General features: G+C 52.6%; 1 protein-coding gene across 4 annotated transcripts in view; it reads right to left on the reverse strand.

Annotated features, from left to right (window-relative positions):
- Positions 1–2,186: 2,186 nt before the first annotated feature.
- The window catches only part of FAM120B (family with sequence similarity 120 member B), a 62,283-nt gene continuing 40,763 nt past the window's right edge, over positions 2,187–23,706 (reverse strand). For 3 of the 4 annotated variants that reach the window (XM_019712646.3, XM_019712645.3, XM_019712644.3), the window contains 5 exons: positions 20,285–20,491; positions 18,987–19,095; positions 16,602–16,694; positions 10,694–10,745; positions 2,187–3,488 (listed from right to left, as the gene is read on the reverse strand). In XM_019712646.3, coding sequence (XP_019568205.3) covers positions 3,476–3,488; positions 10,694–10,745; positions 16,602–16,694; positions 18,987–19,095; positions 20,285–20,491 — 474 coding nt within the window. In that variant the 3' untranslated portion in view covers positions 2,187–3,475. The other variant, XM_019712647.3, reaches the window with a different exon arrangement.

Raw genomic sequence — 23,706 nt, forward strand, 5'->3', positions numbered from 1 at the left:
CAGATTGGTGGCTTAACTTAATAGAATTATCTGCTTTCCCTGTATTTTAACAGCTACAGGGATCAAGAAGAGTATAATTCAAGCCATTTTACACAAACTTCTAAATCAGATGTTAATGCCAAGGTTGATGAAGAGGCTGAATGAATGCCAAGAAACAAATCTTGGACAGGTTCCCTCTTGGTACTAAATTTGTCTCATAAAATGGGATTAGAAGACAATGAAACTAGAAAAAGCCAGCGAGAAAACCAATAGTCAACAAATCTTCCTGGAAGAGATTTCTTTCCTGCATTACTTTATTCAGTTTTATTAAAAACTTTACTAATATTCAATGGCCCTTAATGAGGTCACTCCATCACAGATTAAGGCTAAATGTGCCAAATGTGCAGCTACGGTTAGTGGCCCGTGAGCGCTCGTGCCTTTCAAGTCACAGGCGGGGCTGTGTCACCCTTACTCTGCAGTTCTAACCTGGGAGACTAACATGCTCAGCTGGGTGCCTGAAGGGTCGCTGGGAAAATGCCAGCGTTTCTGCGTGTCTGGACACCGACCTCCGGGAAGAATCCACAGCACTGCGGGCTCTCGTCGCCTCTGCCTCCCCAGGCAGAGGTTTTTTGGGGAAATCACAAAGACCTAAGGATCAGGCTGCTGCTGCTGTTCTTTCTAGTTCAGTTGGCTCATCAAATAGAGAAGGTAAAGCTGCCTTCATTTTTATCTGACATTTAACAGAGCTGGCACTACCAAAGTCAGCTGGCTTTCACTGCTCCCCCGCCCCCCCCAGGGCTGCTTCTGCAGGCAGGTGAGGCCCAGTGGCAGGTGACAGGGAGGCTCACTGGGGAAAAGCCCTGGGACGGTACCCGAGGCTGAGAGGGATTTGGATGGGTGATGCTTCTAATAATCTAGTGCCTTCCTGTGCACTTGGCTCAGCATGAGGGCAAAAAAGCAACTAAAATGTTTGCCAACTGCTGGCCGATTCTGCCATCATTTGACTAAATCCCACGGTTAGTTTGGCAAAGCGAGCTGCCATCCTGGCTTTTCTGAATGTGTCACCAAGAGCACTCGGGAGATGTGCGCCAAGGGAGAAGAGGCACGTGGCAGCGTCCGCTCAAGAAACTGAGGCAGCAGCCTGACACAGGCACCACAGGTGCTTAACTTGCCATCGAAGAAGGGATTACAGACGCCAGAGCCCGGGGGGGCTCCCCGACACCGAGCATGCCGGGCCCCTGTCCTCCCAGAGGTGCAGCTTCCCAGGTCACTGCACAGGGTCCTCTTTCCGCTGAGGACAGTGCGGTAAGCGCAGCAGCAGCCGTCTCTTCCCGAAGCAGATACGACTCCATGGTAGGGAAGCCGGACAACACACAAGGCGCAGTGCACTCCTCAACAGGGGAAATAAATAAGCACAAACAACACGCTGGTATGTCAACAGCGTGCAACGGAGGATGGGCCCGCCACCCACACGACAGACACTTTGTTCTCCTTTTGCATTGTTTTCTTTTATGTGACAATCAGGACATACTGGTGCCTCCCTACTTATTTTCCTTCCTAAATTGTGGGAGGTGCCTGAAAGAGCTTGAAATTTTAAAAAGTTCAAAGGATGGAAAAAATGAAATAGCCAACCTCGTAGGTGCTAAAACCTAAAGAAAATGTGACTTATTAAATCCTAGAGATTAGTGCTCTAAAAAAATGCACGTTACATGAGACATGAGCACTGTCACTGGCCACCCATTTTACTTTCAGTTACACAACACATGGAGTTATCCTTGTTGCAAAAATTCCAACAACACGGGAAGGCGGGAGTCCCTCTAGAAACCAAGTACCCAGAGAAGACTCGCCGTGTGGGGCGGCCATGCACGGAGCGCGCAGGTGCCACACCACATGCCCTGCTGGTTCAAGAAAGGGGCCCGTGGCTGTGGACTCCTGTCACCACAGGGTGAGAGGGACAGGGAGGGTCCCGAGAGGGGGCTGTGGCCGGTGCCCTGTCCCACATCACCCACACGCTGGGCTGCCCTCAAGGCCTCGTGTGTCCCTTTGTGGGCTGGCACTGCAGCCACTGCCCCATCCAAAGCACAGACCGCTGGTCAGTCCACTGAGCTGAGACCTCGTGTGGACTGTGATCCCAACACTGTTTCATGACTTTTCATTTCACGTACATGACGTCTGGGACTGAAAGTTGTACTAAGAACGTGCTAGCATAAGGAATCAATGCATGTTTGTACATATTGTAATAGCAGAGTAACAACAATAAATCCACATGGGCAAAAAACCACCACTTGTTTTTCCTTTCACGGGTGTACACGACTCACACCTGAGAAACCCTGAGCTGAAGCAAACCCAGCGAATGAAGATGATGACACCAGGGCACAAAGCAGGAGGTGGCGGCCCAGGGACCGGCCAGAACCAGGACCTGTGTCACCAGAGTCCCAGGTGACCTCTCTGGGTCTCGCCCGGTACCTGAGGCCTGGGTTAGATCCCCAGCTTCTGTCCAGCTCTAGGAATTTAACGATAGATCCAAACAAAAAACAGGAGCAAAGAAGTCAGTTTTCTCATTGGTAACAGCAGACTAATCATTTATATTTGGCTGCAGACCACAAATGTGTATTACAGATCACTGTCGTAACATAAAAGGGAGATGCCAAAGCCAGCCTGCTGTCTGTGCAGCGGCTTCCGGGGCCACAGGAGTGGGCTCCTCCTGGAGCAGCCAGCAGGCACGGCCGCTGAACACAGCCACCTGGTGCCTGCACGCGCCTCACTGAAATGAGGAGGGGCTGGCTAAACGCCTAGAAGCAAAACGGCAACCGCCAACAGTCACTTCCACTTTCCAGTGGGAAACTCTGAACTCGTGACCAAGTGGCATTTTTGACAAATTTAAACACGGAATCCAAACCTAAGAGCTGTGACGTGAGGAACACTAGTGACGTGCATGGAGCAGTAAACTTTTACCAGGGTCCTCGTTCATCAGTGGCCTGGGCCAACCCCGAGAGAAGATAACTTGCTGGGAAAGTATACTTTTAACTTAACTGTAATGAACTCAAAGACAGCTGTTAGAAGACACTCTGTGTCAGTCGGCAACATGTGGACGCAGGTCTCCTCCAGGCTCGTCATGCCAACCGGGAGTTAGAATGGCCCCAGCCCCCAGAGGTCCCTGCCGAGCACAGGAGGGCGTCTTTGCTTCTTCACTGTCTTCCTGAAACACGTCCCCATGGACGTCAACATTCACCACCGTCCACATCGGAGAGGATCCTTGTGTGGCGGTAAAGCCGTGGTCCTGAAGTCTACTGCGTCCTCACTGCCGTCTGTGGAAAGGAGTGTAACATACAGCACACCCAGTTTATGGCTTGAACACACCTGGAGCGGGTGCTGGACACGCGTGAAATGCAGGGCCTTCTGTGTGTTAACTGAAGATGAGCAGGGTGTGTTGACCTGACACTTGGCTCCGGGTTTTCTAAGCGCTGTCAGCTGTCTGTCCCGTCCCTGCAGAGCATCAGCTGGACCACCTAGAACACAAGCGATCGTGAGTCTCCTGGTCACCCACAAGCCAAGCCACCCCTGGGAGCGTGAGTGTCAACGCCGCCTGCTCCTCCTGCTGAGGACAAGTCCCCAGGAGGAGGGACAAGGGCATGTGAAGGGTGAGCTGTGGAGACGAGAGGCACCTGTCAGCTGCAGTGCTGTGAGTGAGGCAGTCAAACCTGAGGACGTGTGAGTGTGCACAGGTGTGTGTGCATGTTCATGTGTGTATACGCCCATGTGCCCATTTGTGCATGTCTGTGCATGTGTGTGTATGTGCAGCTGACCTGTACAACTGGAAAGGAAGCTGGGGGACGTCCGGCCAAGTTCCAGAAGGAGCTGAGGGGTCTCCACGGCCATTGGGGAGTTCCTTTACCGAGAGCCGCACTGTGGTCGTCACTATTGACCTACTTGCTGAAACCAGAGGTCACGTCCGCCTGGCCTGGGCGCACTCACCAGTGCTTATTGCGGGCTGAGCCCTGTGGCCTCAGTCTGTGTCGTCCCTACGTGGCGTGTCATTCCCATGTGTACGAAACGGGAAACTGCTCCTCCCTGCGCAGCTCAGCACATTACCGCCAGCTCTGCGACATCACGTGGTGTGGCTCTGGTGCCAGCATCTGGTCCTGGTTCCCTGCCATGACTCTCAGCTTACGTTCCTGGGCCCCTCTGACCACAGCCACTCCCACCACTGCGGATGTGACGCAGCGTGTGCTCACTGTGTGTGTACTTGCAAAATGCTGTGTGTACATAAACATTCCATCATTTACTGTCACTCGGGGAGGTGATGGTCCAAGAAGGCAGAGCATGGAGAAGCCAGGTGCACTGCCCGAGGCCAGGCCCACAGCAGCGGCAGAGCAGAACCTGAACCTCAGTCTTCCAAAGTCTGGGCGCCTCAGGCAACGCACCTCAACATTACTGCCTGCTTCATGTTCTTCGCCTCTTGAATCTCCCACCCAAGTCGATGGTACTAAAATCCTAACAGCTCTAGTCAGGAGCCCGCAGTCATTCTAAGGCATTTCTCACTGCCTCCTGCACCCCTAGTTTCAAATGGTCACTTAGACCTTCTTCAGATTTTCTTAAGTCACCTTCCCCTCTGTGCTGACTGTCCTCTAAGGAAACGGACCCGCCTGAGATAAAAAGTGAAGGATGGCAGTGCCACAGCTCGCCAAGGACCCGCACTGAAGCTGGGCACAGGCTTCCTGCCACACGCGTGAGCGCCCAAGAGTTACCAGGCGTCTGAGGAAGAAAATCCAAAATGGAAACAAGCACACAGAGAAAGAAACTTGGAAGAACCACCTACGAAGGAGGAAGAGAAAACAAAACCAAACATCACTGGTGCAATTAATTTCCCTGTTGTAAGAGAAGATGCTGCAATCGCAAAACAAAGACGACTGCTATAAAAAAAGAAACCTTCTGAGTTCTCAGAATTTAAAAACAGTGAAATTAAAGAACTACTAGAAAAGGTGGAAGATAAAATTGGGGACATTTCCCACAAAGTAAAGCTAAAGGACACAAAGACGTCAGAAGAGTCTAACCTGTGGACAAGTGACAGAGAGTAGGAAAAATAAAAGGAAGAAAATGACCACAGAAACCGCCCAAGGAGAGTTCCGTCTGCAAGATGAGAATTAGCTCTGAGTCACCATCCACGGGGCAGATGGGTACAGGGGACAGGGCCATTGTGATGGCCTGCGTGGCTGGGCTGCCCCCAGCTGCCCGAGTGGGGACCCCTCTGGAAGCTCCTGCTGGGGCTGGCGGTGCACACAGGCGGGGCTGGGGTGCTGGGCCCCGGCCTGGGGGCCCATCGGCTAAGGCCTTGCCAAGCAGACGCGCACGCCCACCACCTTCCTTCCTCGTCTGAGGCCAGAGGTGCAGGCTCAGTCTAGAGGTTGTTAGGTTAATTACACGGGGGCCATTACACTGCAGTCAGTGGCTTTCATGCCTCAGCAGCCTATGCAAGCAAACGAAAACCTCAGTCTGTCAAAGCCTGAAGGTTCCCAAGCCAAAGCCCAGGGCCAAGCAAGCACAAACAGCCCGCTGCCTGGGTGGCAGCCGCGAGGCCTCCTGCTGGGCTCCCGCCTCCTCCCCAAGGGCCTCTCCGGCCAGTAGTTCGGGGGAGCGCTCCTCACCACTGCCAGTTTGCTGCTGCCCCATCGCATGGATTTGTGCAGAAATCAACTCTTAATTCAGATTTCATGTGCCTCAGTTTCTCTCTTCGCAAGGTGAAATCTGTTAAGTCAGCGAAGGAAAAGACATGGAGAGCTGAAGCAAGAATGGCAACACGCCGACGACGGCAGAACATGGGCGCCGAAGCTTCCATGATGCTGACCCGAGGGAACCACCTGCTGACGGGAGAAGGGAGGGGCTGATGGATGTGGCTGTGGAGCAGAGGAGCTACAGGAAAGAGGCGAAATAAGCAGGTGGCTCACGAGGGAGGAACGTCCACACTGTCCTCACGTCCACACTGTCCTCTCTGAACACAGGATGGGAGCGAAGCCTCAGTATACACAAGTGGACGTGCACTCAGGTGAGATAGCTGGAAGCCGAGAGCGCACGGCACGGTGATAGAGCTGAGGGCCAGAAAAGAGCCGAGAGCGTCCTGTGCTGTCTGTCTAGAACACATGTCAGTTGCCAGAACACGTGTGATTTGATGCCGGACTTGAGGCCACACTGACCGTCCAGCACCATGGGTGACACTCAGGACCTATCATGAAATTTCAGGTACAGAGAGGACCCTACAAACATCCAGAGACAAAAAGAAACGTTCATACAAAAGATCAAGAATCAGAAAAATAGCAGATTCTTACCTGGGACACAGTGGAAGCCAGGAGGCAATGGAGCAGTCTACAAAATTCTAGAAGAAACTGTTTTCAACTTAGAATTCCGTAACTTGGTAAACTTTCAATTAAAAGATAAAAAGATTTTCCGACCTGCAAGGCCTCAAAGATTTATGCCCTTTTTCTCAGGATAAGAGGATAAACCAAGAAAGAAGATACAGGATTCAGAAATCCAATAGGAGAGAGAGGTGTAAAGATTCGAAGGTGGTGACAAGGGTGACAGCTGGGAGGTGGCCGAGAGAGCACCCAGTCAGGACCGGGCGAGGTGAGTGCAGGGGGTACTGACCAGAAAGTGTAACCAATGAGATGCCCATCGCACGAATGCACTGAAAGGAGATGGGAGAACTGGGGGAGAATCTCAAGTTGAATTATGATAAATATACACAGAAAACTAATCAAACTCACAAGCAAAAACAAGAGTCAGTAAGTCTAGGAAAAAACAAATGCTGTGGGGACTCCTGATTTCCAGTTCTGCATGGAAGGAGCTTCAAGTCACCACTCTGTCCTAACAAGGAAAAGGCTGAACAGACTGAAGAATCAACATCTCTTCTTGGATCCGTATGGGAAGGGAGCACGCAGAGCAAACCACTGCCCCCCAGACTGGAGACGCAGACAAGCAGATACGGGGTCCCAGCTTCCTGGGGGCAAAAGAGCAAATTCCTTAACTTGATAGGTAATTACTAAAACAGAAGAAACACAGATAATTAGCAAATACCCATCTGAAATGTTGAAAATGTAAATAGGTGCTTCTGGAAAGAGGGGATTAATCTGCTGAAAACAGCCTAGGGGAAGGGAGTGATGTTTCCTCTGACAGAAACTACACTTCAAATTCTGAAAGAATCAGCAGGCTGGAAATCAAGCTGAGGAATTTCTGCAGGAGACAGTGTTGAAACAGAAGGACAGAAAACATGCAAGAGGACAAGAAAGACACACTCGGACCCTTCTAGATGTAACAAGGGTTCCTCCAGGAGCCAGCCTGTAACCCTTATAAGAAAACCCTCAGATCTTAGGGGGATGGACAAAGGACCACACGATGCCAAGCAGAATGGATGGTAAAATGAAACCCTCACACAAACAATTCTTTTGAAATTTCAGAATATGAAGACCAAAAAAAAAGTTCAGGGGGAAAAAATTCCTACAAAGGACTAAAATAGGAGAAGTCACATTGGGAGCAACACACAAGTGACATACTGAAGGCTAAGCTACTGTGGAGAGCCAGCCATGGCCAGAGTCTGAATGGAAAACAACTAAAGGTCATACGTCACTCGCGGGACTACCAGTGGTCCAAGAGAGCACCCCAAATAAAGCCCACCTCCCAGGACGGGCCCAGCCTGTGCCCCACCTCGCTCCTGCGACAGCAAGTTCACGCCACCTCAGAGTCTCTGAAGACGAAGGTCCCTTTCTGCAAGGTTCTTCCTTGTGCCTGAAGGACCATGCCGCCTAGCTCAGACTGGCCCTTCTCTGTAATAGGGAATTACTCAAAGTTTGGCAAAACTTATTTGTCAAGCCCTCTGCTTGGGGGAAGGGCAGTGAGTCCCTTTCAGGTTTTCCATGGTGAATGGTCTGTTCAGATGTTTTAGTTCCTTACTCCTTTCTTAGGAAATTTTCTCTTTCACTCATCAAATACCGTGTTTCCCCGAAAATAAGACCTAGCCGGACCATCAGCTTTAATGTGTCTTCTGGAGAAAAAATTAATATAAGACCCGGTTTTATGTTATATTATATTATATTATACTATATTTTATATTATGTAAGATCGGGTCTTATATTAATTTTTGCTCCAAAAGACGCATTAGGGCTGATGTTCTGGCTAGGTCTTATTTTCGAGGAAACACGTTATTATACACCAACAATTGGATAACCTAGAAGAAATGAAAAAATTCCTAGAAACACAACCTTCCAAGACTGAATCACAAAGAAATAGACAATCTGAACAGACCAATCAATGAGAAAGGAGTTTGAATCAGAAATCAAAAACATCCTGAAAGCAAAATTCCAGGACCAGATGGTTTAACTGGTGAATTGTACCAACCACTTAAAGAATTAATGCCAAACCTTCTCAAAATCTTTCAAAAAAACTGAAGGGGAAGAAACACTTCCAAACTCATTCTACTACGCGGCCAGCAGTACCCTGACACCAAAGCCAGACAAGGACACTTTAAAAAAATTACAGGCCAATAAACCTGATAAACAAAGAAGCGAAAATCTTCCACAAAATACTACAATAGCAACCCGAATTCAACAGCACGTCAAAAGGACCATCCCACATGATCAGTGAAGACGTATCCCTGGGAAGCAGGATGGTTCAACATGTGCAGGCCCAGGTCACTGAACGTGACTCATCACGTCAAAGACGTGAAGTAGAAAAGTCGTGATCATCTCAGCACACACAGCAAAAGGTGTGACAAAATTCAACATCCTTCTTCACAAAGATCAAGCACACTGGATGGGGGAATGTCCTCTAAGTGATCAAAGAAATGTGAAATTATGTTTAATTTTGAGTAGTATTTTATTTTCATTTTAAACTTGATATAAGGAAATTTCATCCGAACACTTGACTGCAGAGATAACTTAAAAAAACATCAAGATTACAAAAGTTCACTACAATTGTTTCTTAAACGTGAAGATCATACCATCTCAGTGGCCCAGTTAAGCTGACTGAACACAAAGGTCTTAGTGACAAGCTGGAACTTCAATATCTGAAGGGAAATGGTTTCCATGGGGGGAGGATTTATAATTTAAAGGATGAGGAATTTATTTCAAGTTGTACAAATGAGAAAAGGAGCAAGGAAACAAAACTTTTAGAAGCAGCAGTGGTCTCAAATGAAAGGAATAGAATGTCACTATTTAGACAGGAAACACTCCTCAGAGGAATGAAAAAACCCATGTCAAAGCTGGGAAACAAAGTTGTAGGTCCCACAAGACCCGCATGGGAAGTAGTAAGACCTGTTAAGTGCCCTTAAGGAGGAGCTGCAGGATGTGGGGATTTATCCAAATGGCCCAAACTATCTGGAGAAGATCCCTTTTCTGGTAAACACTAGATGGACGGGTTTTAAGGCAAGACGAAGCCTGGGGCTATGCGTACCTGAGCTGAGTCAGGCTGATTCACGGGCAAGTGTACAGTCTAGCCTATGAATGTTCAGGGTGTACGTTGTTTTAAAGGGCCCGTCTTCTGGGGGACAAGGGTGAGCATCTCTGAGAGCTGGGGATCACGAGTCCTGGAGTGTGGCCCGGAAGGGAGCCTGGTCGTCACCCCAGCTCTCCAGGCGTAAGGGAGCCACCTGCTAAGGAAGGGCCTGGCTTTCAACTTCTAACCTAGATGTCTTTCCAGAATGAATACCCCAGAGGTTACTGGGCTTAAAATTTCAGTTCTTGGATTATCTGAACATTCTTTCATGAAAAGATTATTACTCTGAACTTGGATTCATTTTAAGTGTTTTTTAAAATCGAGTCTTCAGGGCTCACAAAGAGCCACAGACACGCTTCTCAGTCGTGGAAACATGGCTTCTGGCTGTGTAGCTACTGACTGTGGAACGCAGGCTTCCGGACACTCCGCTTCTGCCCTCCCCTCACCCATCCCTACGGGCTTCCAGTCTGCCCACACCCAGGCCTGTCTGCACGCGCACTGCAGTGAGAAACACTGAGCTGGAGCATGGCGAAAATCAAATGAGGGGATGACACGACAGAAAAAGACACGAGTCACACACTTTGTCAGGACCCCCAGGCAGAACCACCACACAGAGTTCACTCCCTCCGGGAAGGGGAGGAGAACAGCGTTCCCTCCTTTTCTGTACAGGCACTTCTGAGGGCTGAAAGACAGCAGAGCTGGGACGCTCACTCTGCTTAGAGTTTGTAACTAGGAAACAACTGTTGGGGTGCTACAGCTGTTGGACGGCACCAGCCACACAGCCTGGCTCTCCTTAGGAAGGCACGGATGTCGGGACACCCCGACTGGAGACCCAAGCAGCCCTCCTCTGCACAGGTGACGGCAACAAGTGCTGGTGCCCATGGCATCAGGCACAACCTCTGAAGAGAAGCCACAAAAGCTTTTGAATGTGCCGAGGGGAAAGCCACTGCAAAGGCTGTTTTCCTTTTTGTACAAAGCCGGGCCAGTCCCCTCGGCCCCTCTCGCCTCACAGATAAGACACTGTGGTTCCCTCACTTCCCTCTGAAGCAGGCAACGCCAAGGTCTCATGTCCCCACTCATCTTTTTCTACCACACTTCTCTGGAGGGGGCAAGTGAACTTAGCCTGTTAGCAGATTTAACGTCTAATTCTTTTCAAGTCTGGCGTGTGATGTCAGTGTTACGTGTACTGCAGCCTCTGACCGTGGACTCACTCTGGACACCGAAGTGGGCTTACCCAGAAGAGGGCGAGTGTCTTTTCCACCGCTCAGGCGCGTGCTGCCTGCTTCCTGCAGTAAACAGACCGGGAAACGAACAAGTTACATTTCTGTAAGATCCACAGAACAGCACACTGAGCTGCCTGCCCCATTACAGTGGGAGCAGTTAGTTCAGAGGTAGCACGGTGCATGAACTGCTCCCGTCAGCAGCCTCCCCCTACACGGGGCCGCACCCCTATACCGTCACTGCCACCATCGGCCTGCAAATGGAGCTTCCCCGTCCACAGCTCAGCTCAGGGGGACACTGCACCAAGTACGAAAAAGACCACGGGGCTCTTTGTCCAGCTGGGGCTGAATGCCCTTCCCTGGGGCCGACAGGGCACGTTGGGAGGTCAGGAAAGAACCACCCTGCAAGTACAAATGGTGCTCTGCCCATAAAGCCTGGTCCCTGCTGCTCACACCTCTCCCAGAAGTGAGGCTCCCCGGGTCACAGCAATGGCCAGAATGAAGTTTCCAGGCCCACCCTTGTTATCACAGGTGATCACAGCACTGTCACAACAGCCCGGCCTCCTCTGGGGAATCACCACTGGATGTGACAAGCTGCAGAAATCACAGGCAAGTTTGTAGCTACTGACTGTGGAATGTGACACGTCACTTCTCACCCAGAAGGAAGGGGTGCCGTGTTGGCACCTCAGGAGGCTTTGATGTGCAGCACCTCAGGAAGCCAGGCTCACACCAGCAGTGAGGGCCCCTGGGGACGTCCCCATTTGGGGCAGTAACTGAACTCTCACTCTGAGGCATTTTCAGTTTTTCAATAACAAACAATTTTGCCGGTTAGTTCTGTACTGAAAATAGAGACAACGTCCTACTAGGCTGCTTCAGTGTCTCCAAAAATACTGCAAGGGCTGCTCCAAGGTGGACAGAACCCACCAAAACATGTGCTGGCTCAGTATAGATGACATGACCCACTCACGGTGATTCAAAGTGAGAAAGTGGATTCCCTGACCCAGAAAGTGTTGCAGCCCTAACAGAAGGTGTGTGTGTGTGTGCGCGTGTCCACCAGTGTGCGTGCACAAGACACATTTTATACAGAAACACCTGAAACTAGCAAACATCTACACGACCCACAGTGCTTGCACGGATGCCTCTCCACGTGAGCCAGAGACTGTGCTCGCGCGTCCTCGAGACCCTGAGCTCCTCCCGCCCACATTCCGCCCTCGTTCATCGATCAGACCCCGATTCAGCCTTCACCTGAGGGCTCCTGGGGGCCACTGTCTCAGCCCTAACACTCACACGACACGTCCTGACCTGTGTGTGACCCATGTGTGAGGACGTTGGCCTGCCCGCCAGAGTAGGGGTGTCCTTCAAAGACCTGCATTTCCAACGCGCGCACAGCGGTGAGCAGTCTCGAGCTCTAGCTGCCCAGGAGTTACGGATTTTCTGCCTTTAAGTGACCAGAACAGAAGAGGGGAAGGTGCTTGTCCGGCCGGGCCCCCGGCCTGCAAACAACCCTTAGAGCTCCAAGTTGTTCCTGAAATGGAGCAGCCGGAGGGAGAAACGGTTTCTGTGGGGAGGTCACAACAGCTGACGTGTGAGTGTGGATACAGCAAACCCGCTCCACTCCATCACTAGCTGGCAGCGAAGTGAGAACCGGGGGTCTGACTGCTCTCGCCGCTCGGTGACTCCCAAGACAGGACCAGCCTGGACTTGCTGGTCAGCGCCGCTGGCGACAATGCACAGGCCCGGAGCACCTGCCCGTGTGTCTGCAGCGGCCACGGCTGTCATAGCTTCCGTCTGTGAGAACGACTGCAGGCTGAGCACCTGATGCCCCACTTACAGGTGTGAACGGGGTCGCACAGCATGTCTGTCAGAAAGGAGGTGTGCTGACCGGGAGTTACATTTGTATGCACTAAATTTATAAGAAAAACGCTGGGTATGTCCCAGGCTTGGCACGGGCCCTGGGGCCCCCTGGATGGTGTGTGTGCCCCGCCTGCACTGCGATCCCAGCCTGTGACGTGCTCGGTGCTGGGCAGTGGGGTATGACGCTGAACATAACAGGCTGTGCAGGGCCCAGAGCTCACGGAGGAAACGTCACCGGGAGTGGCGGGAGGCCCCTGTTCTGTGCGCTGCTGTGCCTGAGAGCCAGCTGACCCCCAAAACACGCTTGCAGCTCACTGCTGCCACAGATGCTCCAGCTTCTTCGCGATTCGGTCCTAACTCTTCCCAGGCCTATTTGAAGCTGAAAGGAGTCAGAAAGAACACAGCCCAGCTGGAGTTTCCTGTCTCCTTGGCAGCTCAGACCCAGCTCCTCAGTCCATGCCCGTGGCAAGGCCAGGTCTGGGCTCCTGCGGGTGACAGCCTTACATACACACACACACACACCACCCACACACACATGGGGTGACAGCCTTAGACACATTCACACACACGGGGTGACAGCCTCATACACACACACCACACACACACGAGGTGACAGCCTCACAGACACACACACACACACACCCTGCCCCCCAGCCTCAGTTACTTCCCGGAACCATCCCTCCCGGGAACCTGAAACCCCCCAGCACCGTGGTCAGAGCCCCACCCTGCCCCTCAGCTCGGCACTGTCCTCCTGGTCCAGCCTGCTCACCCCCAAACGTGTGGCCGCCCACTGCTTTCTTTTCACCGTCAGATGGTCGAGAGCACAGCCTGAAGGGCTCTCAGCCTGACCCCACCTGCCCTGAGGACCAGTCACATGTAGGATGTGAGAAACCAGGTGGCATCTGGGCCTCTGCCAGGTCAGCAGCCACGCAGCTGCGACAGCAGAGTGTCACGGAAGGGGCCTGCGGGAGGCCACCAGGGATGACTGTGGGCTTCTAGGCTCCAGCAGGAAGAAGAATCACTATTTTTTAAATGTACACGAGGAGAAATTTCCAGACACAAATCTCTGCCAACAGATTTTGAAGGAACCTCTTCATTTACTATCGATCCAAAGAAAACAGGTTCCCTTCTCCAATTTCAACGTGTCCCCATGACCTCTGCCATCACCTATGCGAAGACTCAGCAGACATTCATGACATCGTCCCCTGTGCTGGGCTTGCTGGCTATGCCCTGGGGACACCGGGTGTCCGAGCACAAGGCCTCACTGGGCTGTTCAGCCAATGGCCAGAAGGACACAGTCAGCCCACACAGTTAGGCTTTGGCTTGCATGCTTTTTAAATTTTTGTTAAAAAACAGTTTTACTGGGGCAGCCGGATGGCTCAGTTGGTTGGAGCACGAGCTCTGAACAACAGGGTTGCCGGTTCTATTCCCAAATGGGCCGGTGAGCTGCGCCCTCCACAGCTAGATTGAAGACAACGAGCTGCGGCTGAGCTTCCGGAGGGGCAGCCGGATGGCTCAGTTGGTTAGAGCGCGAGCTCTCAACAAAATTCCCACATGGTTCAATTCCCACATGGGATGGTGGGCTGCGCAACCTTCAGCTAAAGATTGGAAATGGCAACTGGACTTGGAGGCAATGGGCCCTGGAGAAGCACACTGTCCCCCAATATTCCCCAATAAAATTAGAAAAACAAAAACAAAAACAGCTTTACTGTGGTACAATTGACGTTGTTCGCTTTTTAATAGAAAAAACTCTGAAGCAGTCCTCTTTCAAGTATTAAGAGCTATGTCAGGATTAATGCCAGGGTACAAGATTTAAGAAACGAGGGTTGTCAGTTGCACCCAACACTCACTACACTAACTCTTTCTCTCGGGTCTCGGGAAGGCCGTGTGGGGAGCCCGATAACCCCCCACGGCTGGGCTGAGGAGTGAGAATGGGCCTGTGTTCTCTGGGCGGGCAGGCCACGGGCCCAAGACGCTGTCTGCCCGTCAGAAGCCGTCGCAGGCTGCCTCAGGCACAGCAAGTGTGACAAGTAACGACAACCTCAGCACCTCAGGGGTCCTGACAGGTACAGCCCCACGTGGCCCAGGCAAAGGTGGCGGAGCTCAGCACGAAGGAACAGAATCAGAGCACAGCACTGGGGCTGGCAGGATCCCCGAGACCAGATGCCCGATGCGAGACGATTCATTCAGCAGGTGTGCAGGGGACCCAGGGTCCATATGGGTGTGCAGCTAGGCATAACCCACGTCCTGCCCAGCCTGTGCCAGCGGCAGCCTGCAGCCCTCCCCAGCTGGACGCTGCATCAGTTCATTTCTCCCGGCGTCCTGAGACCCAGGGGGGAGGAGGAAGCCAAGGTCACCATTTGCCACCACAACCAGGTCCTGCGTGGGGACACCGACAGCAAGAGGACAGCTAGGGGCAGCCTTTCTTGTTCACCCAGGAAGCCCAGGTGGGTTCTGCGGCCTACAAGACTCCATTGGGGTCCCCAGGCCCTCACTCTGCTTTCCTGGGCTGGCGGGGCGTTCTGAGCCTCAGCCTCTGGCCAGGAGGCTGGGGCCCCACTGCACTGTAAGCCCATCCCCTCAACACCCCTGTACCTCATCACAGCCCGATGAAGGCCTGCCAGCTCAGGGCACGCTGGTGGTGCCACGGAGCGTGTCCCCTGGAGGAAAGGCAGTTCTTCCGAGAGCCTGAGGCCAGGCCTGCTCCTGCTGCCCCCTGTCCTTCCTGCAGATGCCTCACAGCTGCTCCCTCCCTCCTCAGGCCTGTGCTCACATGTCACCCTGTCAGACACCTTTTCAAGGACCCTCACATAAAACACCAGGGAGGGTGGGGGAGGGGCCACCAGCTCCACCATTCAGGCCACGAGCTTGGCTCCAGATTTTTCTTTCTCTGGTTCACCTGAAGAAGGCCTGTCAGCCTTGAAGAGTGAGAAATTTGGGGTGGTCCCCAAGCCGCCCCAAGCAATTTCACTGCCCAACCAGAGGTTGGCAGTCTGGTGGGTGGATGAAAGCACTGTCCATGGCTGTGGGCCCCCAAGGCACCGGGGAGCCCTGGACGGCAGCACTGCTGGCCACACGTGGACTCCTGAGGGCAGCAGTGACCGACGGGCCCTCCGTGTGACACGCGGAGCACAGGTGAGAACTAAGGGTGTCGAATGGGACTCCACCCAGAGTGCCCACTCCCAACACTCAGGGCAGAGGCAGCGACCCTGCGGCCCTGGGTGTCACCGTGAGATCCTAGGTCCACACACACACCCTGTCCCTTTCTGGCTCCCTGTATCGTAATCCAGGCAACCTTCCAAATTCAAACAATGCACATACACGTGATACGTGGGGGAAGGCAGAGCCCTCATCTCGGTTACTGACCCAGCACGAGCAGCCCCGGCTCAGCTGGCATCAAGTGGGAGTGGTGCCCACGCTGACAGTGACTAGAGCCAAGGACGGGGCGTGTCACTACGTGTGTCACTCAGACCCCTGGGGGCTCCAGGCACAACTGGCGGCCTGATCTGGTGTTTCAGAGGGACCCCTAAGGTGACTGCACATGGGGACTTATGTGGCTTCTCTCCCCCAGGGGTGGCACTTCAGAAACCTCATCACGAGCCCCGGTCCTCACTGCTGCTCAGTGGACTCTGGACACGCGCTGAGATCCCAGGACAACTTGGCACTCGGCTGGGTGACGGGCGGGGCCGCACACACCTGGACGCAGGCCCTGGACACCAGCCCCATGATGGCCGTAAGGGCACTCAGACACAGACCAGGATGCACAGTGCTGCTGGGGTGTCCGTGGCAACGTGGGCGACTTGTGAAACGACCACCCACTTTAGAGGTTGCAGAGGTAAAAAACAGTCATTACATTATAAAAACAGTCTTGAGCAGATGCCTGAACAGACAGGAAATAAATGAATCAGCAAGGGGCAGGCAGACGCTTTGTCTCTACTTCACGAAGGACGGCACGAGACCTATCGGTGGCTCACCTGTTTATTCACCTGCAAGCACATAACCTGTGTCGGAAGCAGACACGAGCCACGCAGCACCCTGGGGGTGGTGGGGGGCCTGGCGCCCTCTTACCTGGCCCCTGGTCTCTCCAGTGCTGTCCTTGGCCAGACCGGCTGTACCCGGAGCTCGTCCTGTGGGAGCTGGATCCCTGTCTCTCCCACCGCCCTGTGGGGACAGGAGGTCAGCGTGTCAGCAAGCTACCGCGTGCCTAACCCCAAACGACACGCTGTGTGTAACACTGCAGCAAGGTGGCACTGGGCTGGCATTTTTAAACTTCTGGTGTCTTTGAATTTCAGGGAAAGCCCATGCAAAACGCAGGTGTAGGGGCCCATGCCAGTGAGGCTGGGCGGGGGTGAGGGCTGCACTGGGATGTGTGCCCAGGGACCATGCTGGCGATGGGAGGGGCAGGCTGAGGACACGGGCCTTCTGCTCGGTCCCCTGCATGCAGTGGCCTCACGGTGAGTTCTGACTGGCTCTGCCTCCCTGGAGAGGACGGCCCCACACCGCTGGCCACCAGGAGGGCCCTGACCAACTCACCCGCCACCCATGTGCAGGACTTTGTGCGCCAGACCCAGATGCTGTCGTCCCAATTCCCTAAGCTTGCATCATACCCAACTTTCTTCCTCTCACATTCCCTCTCCTAAAGCCCTAAATCCTACCCCTCTACCCATGTGCCGGAGTTTAACACCAGAAGGCCTCCCGAGGTCAGACTGAATGTGCTTTTAGAAGCACCCTGCTAGTTCACGGGGACCCACCACATGGGGCCTAAGTTTTCCTTCTGCAAAACAAAGGGTGCGAACCAGACAGCATCAGCTGTATTTGTAAAGAAATGATGAAGTCAAGGGAAAAAAGGAAGTTTCCCGATCATGGAGATCGACTCATCATCTCTCTCGAAACACAGTTTTCTTTGTTAACTCGAATATGACAAGATCACCAAATCCCACCCATCTGTCAGTGTGCTTCGTTAGAAAGCAATCAAACATACTTTCTTGTAAAGATTAAAAGTCACCATCCTACAGCGTTAAACGGAAACACATGACAACTCTGAAGCCATGCTGTCCTTACAGGCTTGTCACACATGCAGTCCCCTTAGGCCCAGCGGGGGTGCCTGCCCTCTGAAATGCAGAGGGAGCTTCAGGCATCAGAATCCCAGTGCCGGCTGCTGGCTCAGAACAGCCATCTGTGAGGTCCCAGCACCGTGTCCCTGCTCTCTTAACAATCCCACTGCAGATGGAGCCTGCAGGGTGACTGCTCCAGTGACAGGCTGCCAACCAGTTCAGGGAGCAGGCACTGTGGAGGGAAAGCTGCACATTTATTCTGCAGGGAATAAACTTTTGCTCTGGGGTCTCACATTCTGCGTATCTACAGCTGGTAGGAGAGAGTTAAGAGGGAGTAAAAGGACAGGGCTGGGGGAAGTCTGTCCCTACTAGGGCCTGGGGACAAAGAGCTGTCCTCACTGCCTGCAAGTCCCTGTGGTCGGACCTCACGCCTGGCACCTGGTGGCAAGGCAGATGCCAAACAGGTCTGCAGAAGACAGTGTGGTGGGTGGGAAGTTGGGGTGGGTTCTCTTACTCCATCGGGAAAAAAATGGGGCTGCTCCTAAATCTTACAGGTACAGATCTTAATGAGGCCGGGAAATACTGATCAAAATAAATTTGCTGATAAAGAAGAGGTCCTAATTCACTGATAAACAGATGCAGCCAACTGATGAGGTATGCCTTTTCATCTGTCGAATTAGCTAAGAAACAAACTTTTACATGCTGTCCAGGGTAACATGAAAGAGAACTCTTCATCACAGGGTGAACGTATGAAGTGATGCAAAGGCTTTTAGGAAACAAGCAACATCACTGTAGGATTCGATGATAATTCTGTAAACTGCGGTACTCGATTTGAAAGAAATAACGAACACAAATGCAGTCTGTATAATGAGAAAAATGGAAGCCACCAAAGCTCAAAGCGGGGAGCCATTAGGCAAACAGGGTGTGTGTGGTGCGAGGGCCAGAGCGTGGGGGCCCCGTCAGCGTGACCTTGGCTGGGCTGTGGGTGAGTGCCAGTGTAGAAGGGGACACACAGCTGCACGGGGGACCCAGTGGGACAGAAGCAGACACTCACTGCCAAACGCATCACCCATCGACAGTTACCTCTGGGTGACAGAACAAAAGGTTATTTGCATTTCCTCTTCAAGTACTTTCTCCACAGTCTAATTTTTCATAATACACTTTTATTATGAGAAAAAATAAACCCAGACGTCTGTCAAATAAACAAACATTACCCAAGCATCACTGGGCCTGCACCCAGAGAAGAGTTAACTTTGCAATTAACTCATGAGCCCTCTGAGGTTTCTCCCTAAAGGGACCTAAACACAAGCTGCTGGTGGCACCCCCTGGCTTTGGTCCCTTCAGCCCGTCATTCTTGACCATGGGCCGCACGGAGCAGCCAGTCATGCCCGCTGCCCACCTGAGTGGTGTGGTCGCCACTGCTGCCGGCTGACGATGTGCCTGTCCTCCCTCAGGCAAGCCTTGCACACGACGGACTTGAGGCTGTGAAACGTGCTGAGCCGGGACCTCTGCAAACAGACTTGTGTCAGCGCGGGCACCATGCTCTCCACGCGCCCGGGGTGAAGGTGGGGCAGCTTCCCTCCCTCAGCACTGGGACCTGACGACAGGCCCCAGGAAACCATGTCCTGAGTCCTGGCGTCTCTCTTCTGTAGGTCAACGACTTCTCCAAGTCATCAAGATCTACGTGACACAGGTCACACCACATGACCTCACCTCAGAAGCCTGTGCCTGTAACACGTCACCATTTCCATGCTTCGTTGTCAGGTATCAGTCACGTGGGAATGGCTACATGGAATGGAGGAGGGGACGCTCTCCCTGCTGTGTTTTACTACTGAACAGTCCGTCCTGTCTGCCTGGTCAGGAGCTAGGGACAGGAAGGAAACGAGGCCCACGACCGGTGGTTCAGAGGCTTATCAACCTCCGTCAGCTCACTGGTGACCAGCCAAAGCCGAAGACCACTGCTCCTCCTTGTCACTGTCCTGCGGCTGCCATGTGCCTCTGAATTCTCAACACTCAGATTCCCACGACGCCCGCTCTGTGTGAGAGAGGTAACCACGGCAGCCGCCAAGTCCTTTCTACCTGCCTGGAAGCTAGCGGCGTGCCCTTAAAGGCCGAGCCCTGAGCCTGTCGCACGCACGCGAGCGTGCAAGCCCACCGAGGCCTCCCTGGGGGGCCTTCCAGGAACCACGCAGCCTGGACTTACAGGGAGGGAACAGCAGGCAATGTCCCCAACTGGACTGCCAGCCATCGGGGACATTTCCAAGTAATGAACTGTCACATTGCTGAGGGGGAGGGGCAGACCTGCAGGCCAGCTGCACTTCATTCAGGGGTTGATGGCGCTTGGGAGGCCTATGCCAGGCTGGGCACTGCCGGCCTCCATCATCCGGGGGCACATCTGGGGCCTCGGGCACCATGGAGTGTTCTGGAAGAAACCTCGTGCTGGAGCGTGTGCTCTGGCTTTTGGAACAGGCTGTCCTGTCTCGAGCAGAGGTGTGGGCGTGTGGGCAGCAGCCTGAGTGTGACCTGTGCCAGCACCCAAGGCCGGGTAAACGTGCCCCCTCCACGAACGTTTTAGCAGCATGGCTCTTTTCCAGGCCCAGTGACCAGAAGGCAGCAGGCAGGCCTGCGTTTCACGCTGCCTTCGAGCCAGATTTCAAACCCGAGATGGTGGGAACGCGCGATGCTGAGAGAACTCACATTCTGCTCCACGAGGACCTCCACGGCGCACCCCTTCTCTGACTGCAGGTACTTCTCGTGGAAAAGCTTCCCGTCGAACACATTCCAGGGCATGAAGTCGCCGACCCTCAAGGGCCAGCCGCATACGCTGTTGACCAGCACCACCATGGTGAGGCCGCGGACCAGCAGGGCGCCCAGCTGCACGGCTCGGGGGTCCACACAGTCGAGCTGGAAAGCAGACACAGACAGGTGAAGGGCACACACCTGTGCACGTGCCGGCACACGCTGGGGTGTAGGCCGCGGGGACAGGGGCTGGCCCAGGGCCCCCATGCACTGTGACCCATCGCCCACAGCACACATCCCACCCCTGACGTGTGTGGACGACCTCCAAGCTGCTCACCAGACGCACCTGTCCCTGTCCCGTCCCCACACCAAAGCACTCAGGGAGAAAAGTGTGGCCGGGGTGTCGCCTGGGCATTCTCCTCTGACAATTGTTCTTTAAAAGTAAAGGAAGAGATGCCAAGAGCCTCACTGGAGGTGCCGAAAGCCTCGCTGCACTGTGAACACGCACCGCGCTGTCCTAAGTATTCTAAACACACCATTTTAAATGATTATTCATCGTCTGGGAATAAAATGGCTTATTATCCCACAGGGCTGACAACTGTTACAAATTAGGAAGGTCATCCCAACATGAAATTCTTCTTTTTGTGCCAAATCTACCTGATGTCAGACATTCTTACTGTTCGTACCCAGACAGGGTTCCAGCCACGCTGAGAACCGTCACCTTTCGTGTGCCACAGGCTTCCGAAATTCTTGGCTTATTGACCACACACAAAGCCAAGTGGCCACAATTCTGTCAACGAGGTAAGAACAATGCAAGCTGTTCTCTAGTTTATCTGTTGCTGAAACTAAACCACGGCTGTCAGGTGTCGTTGCGTGTCTAATGTCATGCATAAAACCGAAATAAATCGGGGAAAGTGCCCCTCTATGTCCTTTACAAGGAAGGTTTCACTTCACTGATTAAAATAAAAAAAACCCCGATCACTTTAGGAAATGGATTGTGAACTGGGATTATCCCAGAGTTAGTCTAAGGCTGAACGTATGTGTGTAGCACTGCTTCTTCAATGGTCTCCCAAACAGTCATTTAGAAAAGCAACCACGGAACAGGCTCCAGGGCTGAGGTGACCCTAATTCATGAAGACTGGACCTGCTCCCTGTCTCCTCAGGGACCTGTGCCTGCCCTCGGGCTGCTCCTGTGTCAGAAGACATCACCACCAACTCACTGATCCAAGGCTCCGTTAAATCTGCATGGTGATCAATGCTTTTCTGTAGATGTGGATTTCCATGTACACATTCATGTCATCTGCTAATACTGACAGTTTCCTTCTTTCTTTCAAATCCTGCAGCTTCAATTTCTTCCTTCTGACTTCTGTTCTGGCAGGAACGTGCAGTTCAGCAGAAGGGGGTCCACACAGTCGAGCTGGACCGAGACACCTGATTCACCGCCACTCCCCTGGACGCACTCCCACTGTGCACTGTTCTGTCTGGTCCCCACCGTGGGTTTCTGGAGACACTCTTAGAAGGAGGATGTTCCCTTCTGGCCCTCGTTTGTTGAGCTGTCTTCCCATGAGCTGAATGTAAACGAATACTTTCTCTGTATCCATTAAGTAAACCATATGCTTTTTCTCATTTATTGTGTTCATAATGTGAATCGCATAGGTTTTCAAATGTTAAATCAACGTTGTATTCCAATAATAAACCTGCAGTCACCAGTATTATCAGTTTATTTGTTAGAATTTTGTCTGAAAGTTTTGAATTTATTTCATGACACAGAAAGGCATGTAATTTTCATTTCTTGTCTTGTCTTTGTAGGCTTGGTATCATTTTGAAGGGTTGTTTTGAAAAAAGACTATGCAGCAAAGCATAAACTGCGTCCTCCCTGGCCCGGCACAGAAGCAGCTGAGACCTCTACCCGTTCCCGAGACAATGAGCCCACAGGCATCACTAAGGGTATAGTATGACAGCGCAGGCAAAGGCCGGGTCTAATCAGCACGGACAAACCACACCGAGTTACGGACAGTTTTCAGGTACACGTGGGAAACTGACTGAAATTCTAAGAGCTCATTCTTAGCTTGCAGACTGTACAAAACCAGGCCACGGCCAGATCTGGCCCACTGGCCGCGCTGGCTGACCTCACCAAGAATGTGGACGTGACTACTTGTCTTCTCAACTCTGTCAAATTTCGTTTTATTTATTCTAGAAGCTGTGTGTGCTCCTTTAGATTCAGAGATTCATGACATACCAGAGTGGGCTCACCATCATTACAACAGGTCCCTTTTTCCTCTAGTAACAACTCAGCCGCAGCCCACTTCTTCCAATGCGTCCCCAGCTTTCCCAAGGTGGTAACGGCACAGCATGTCTTTCACCGCCCTTGTCACTGCACACCTTGGTGTCCTTTCATCTCAAGTGTCTGTCTGGGAGGCAACAGTGGTGGTTTGAGTCTGTTTTTAAACTTTTTATTTGGAAATGGTTCACAGGAAGCTGCAAAGGTAGTAGACAGGGTCCCATGGACTTGTCACCCAATCTCCTCCATCTTACCTGCTACAGTAGCAAAAGCAGGACCTGACATTGGGACAATCCAGACCTTTCACTGACGTGCGTATTCTCTGCAGAAGGGTCTGTACAAGGCAATGTGCTGATTCTACTTCATCGTGTCACGCTTGTTTACAAGGACAATGATTGTCTTCTGTGTTACTTGCCTTACCAGACTCACGGTGGAACACGGGGCAAGTGTCTGACTGCACATATGCGGGGGACTGCCCTGTGAGCAAAAGTAGCTCACCAGGTGCCCACCCCACCTGTTAAGAACAATGCACAATGCTCAGAGCTATGATCTGCCAGCTCCCACTCTAAAAGGAATGGAATTCACAGGGCTTTCGCTCTGTGAGACCCTGTTGTCCACGTGTCGTGTACGATACAGACAGTCCACAGTGAGTTGTCTAGTGTGATGTGGAAACATCGCACAGACTACAGTCACAGCCACACAGCGGGCACACACACGGCGGGACAGCCTGTGCCACAGCCACGCAGCGGGCGAGCACACGGCGGGACAGCTTGTGCCACAGCCACGCAGCGGGCGCACACATGGTGGGACAGCCAGTGCTGTAGCAGAAAGGCCTAGACCACAAGCAGCAGCTTTCTAACCCTCGCCAGGCTGCGTGCGCAGGTCATGGCACATGGGTGGGTCTTCGGTGCCCCCTGGTTCCATTGGTATAACCAGCCACCAGTACTAGCGAGCTGTCCCAGAGCAGGTCACTCTGCTTTTCCCAAATATACAGGACTCACTCTGCTCCCTCACAATTTACAAACAACTGACCTCGTTGCTCAGCCCCAAATAATCAAGCACGTAACCACAGCGGCACACGGGTTGGATGCCAAGGAGC

The sequence above is a fragment of the Rhinolophus sinicus genome, chromosome 2, assembly GCF_057876585.1.
Source record: "Rhinolophus sinicus isolate RSI-liver-muscle chromosome 2, RSI-T2T, whole genome shotgun sequence".
Taxonomy (NCBI): domain Eukaryota; kingdom Metazoa; phylum Chordata; class Mammalia; order Chiroptera; family Rhinolophidae; genus Rhinolophus; species Rhinolophus sinicus.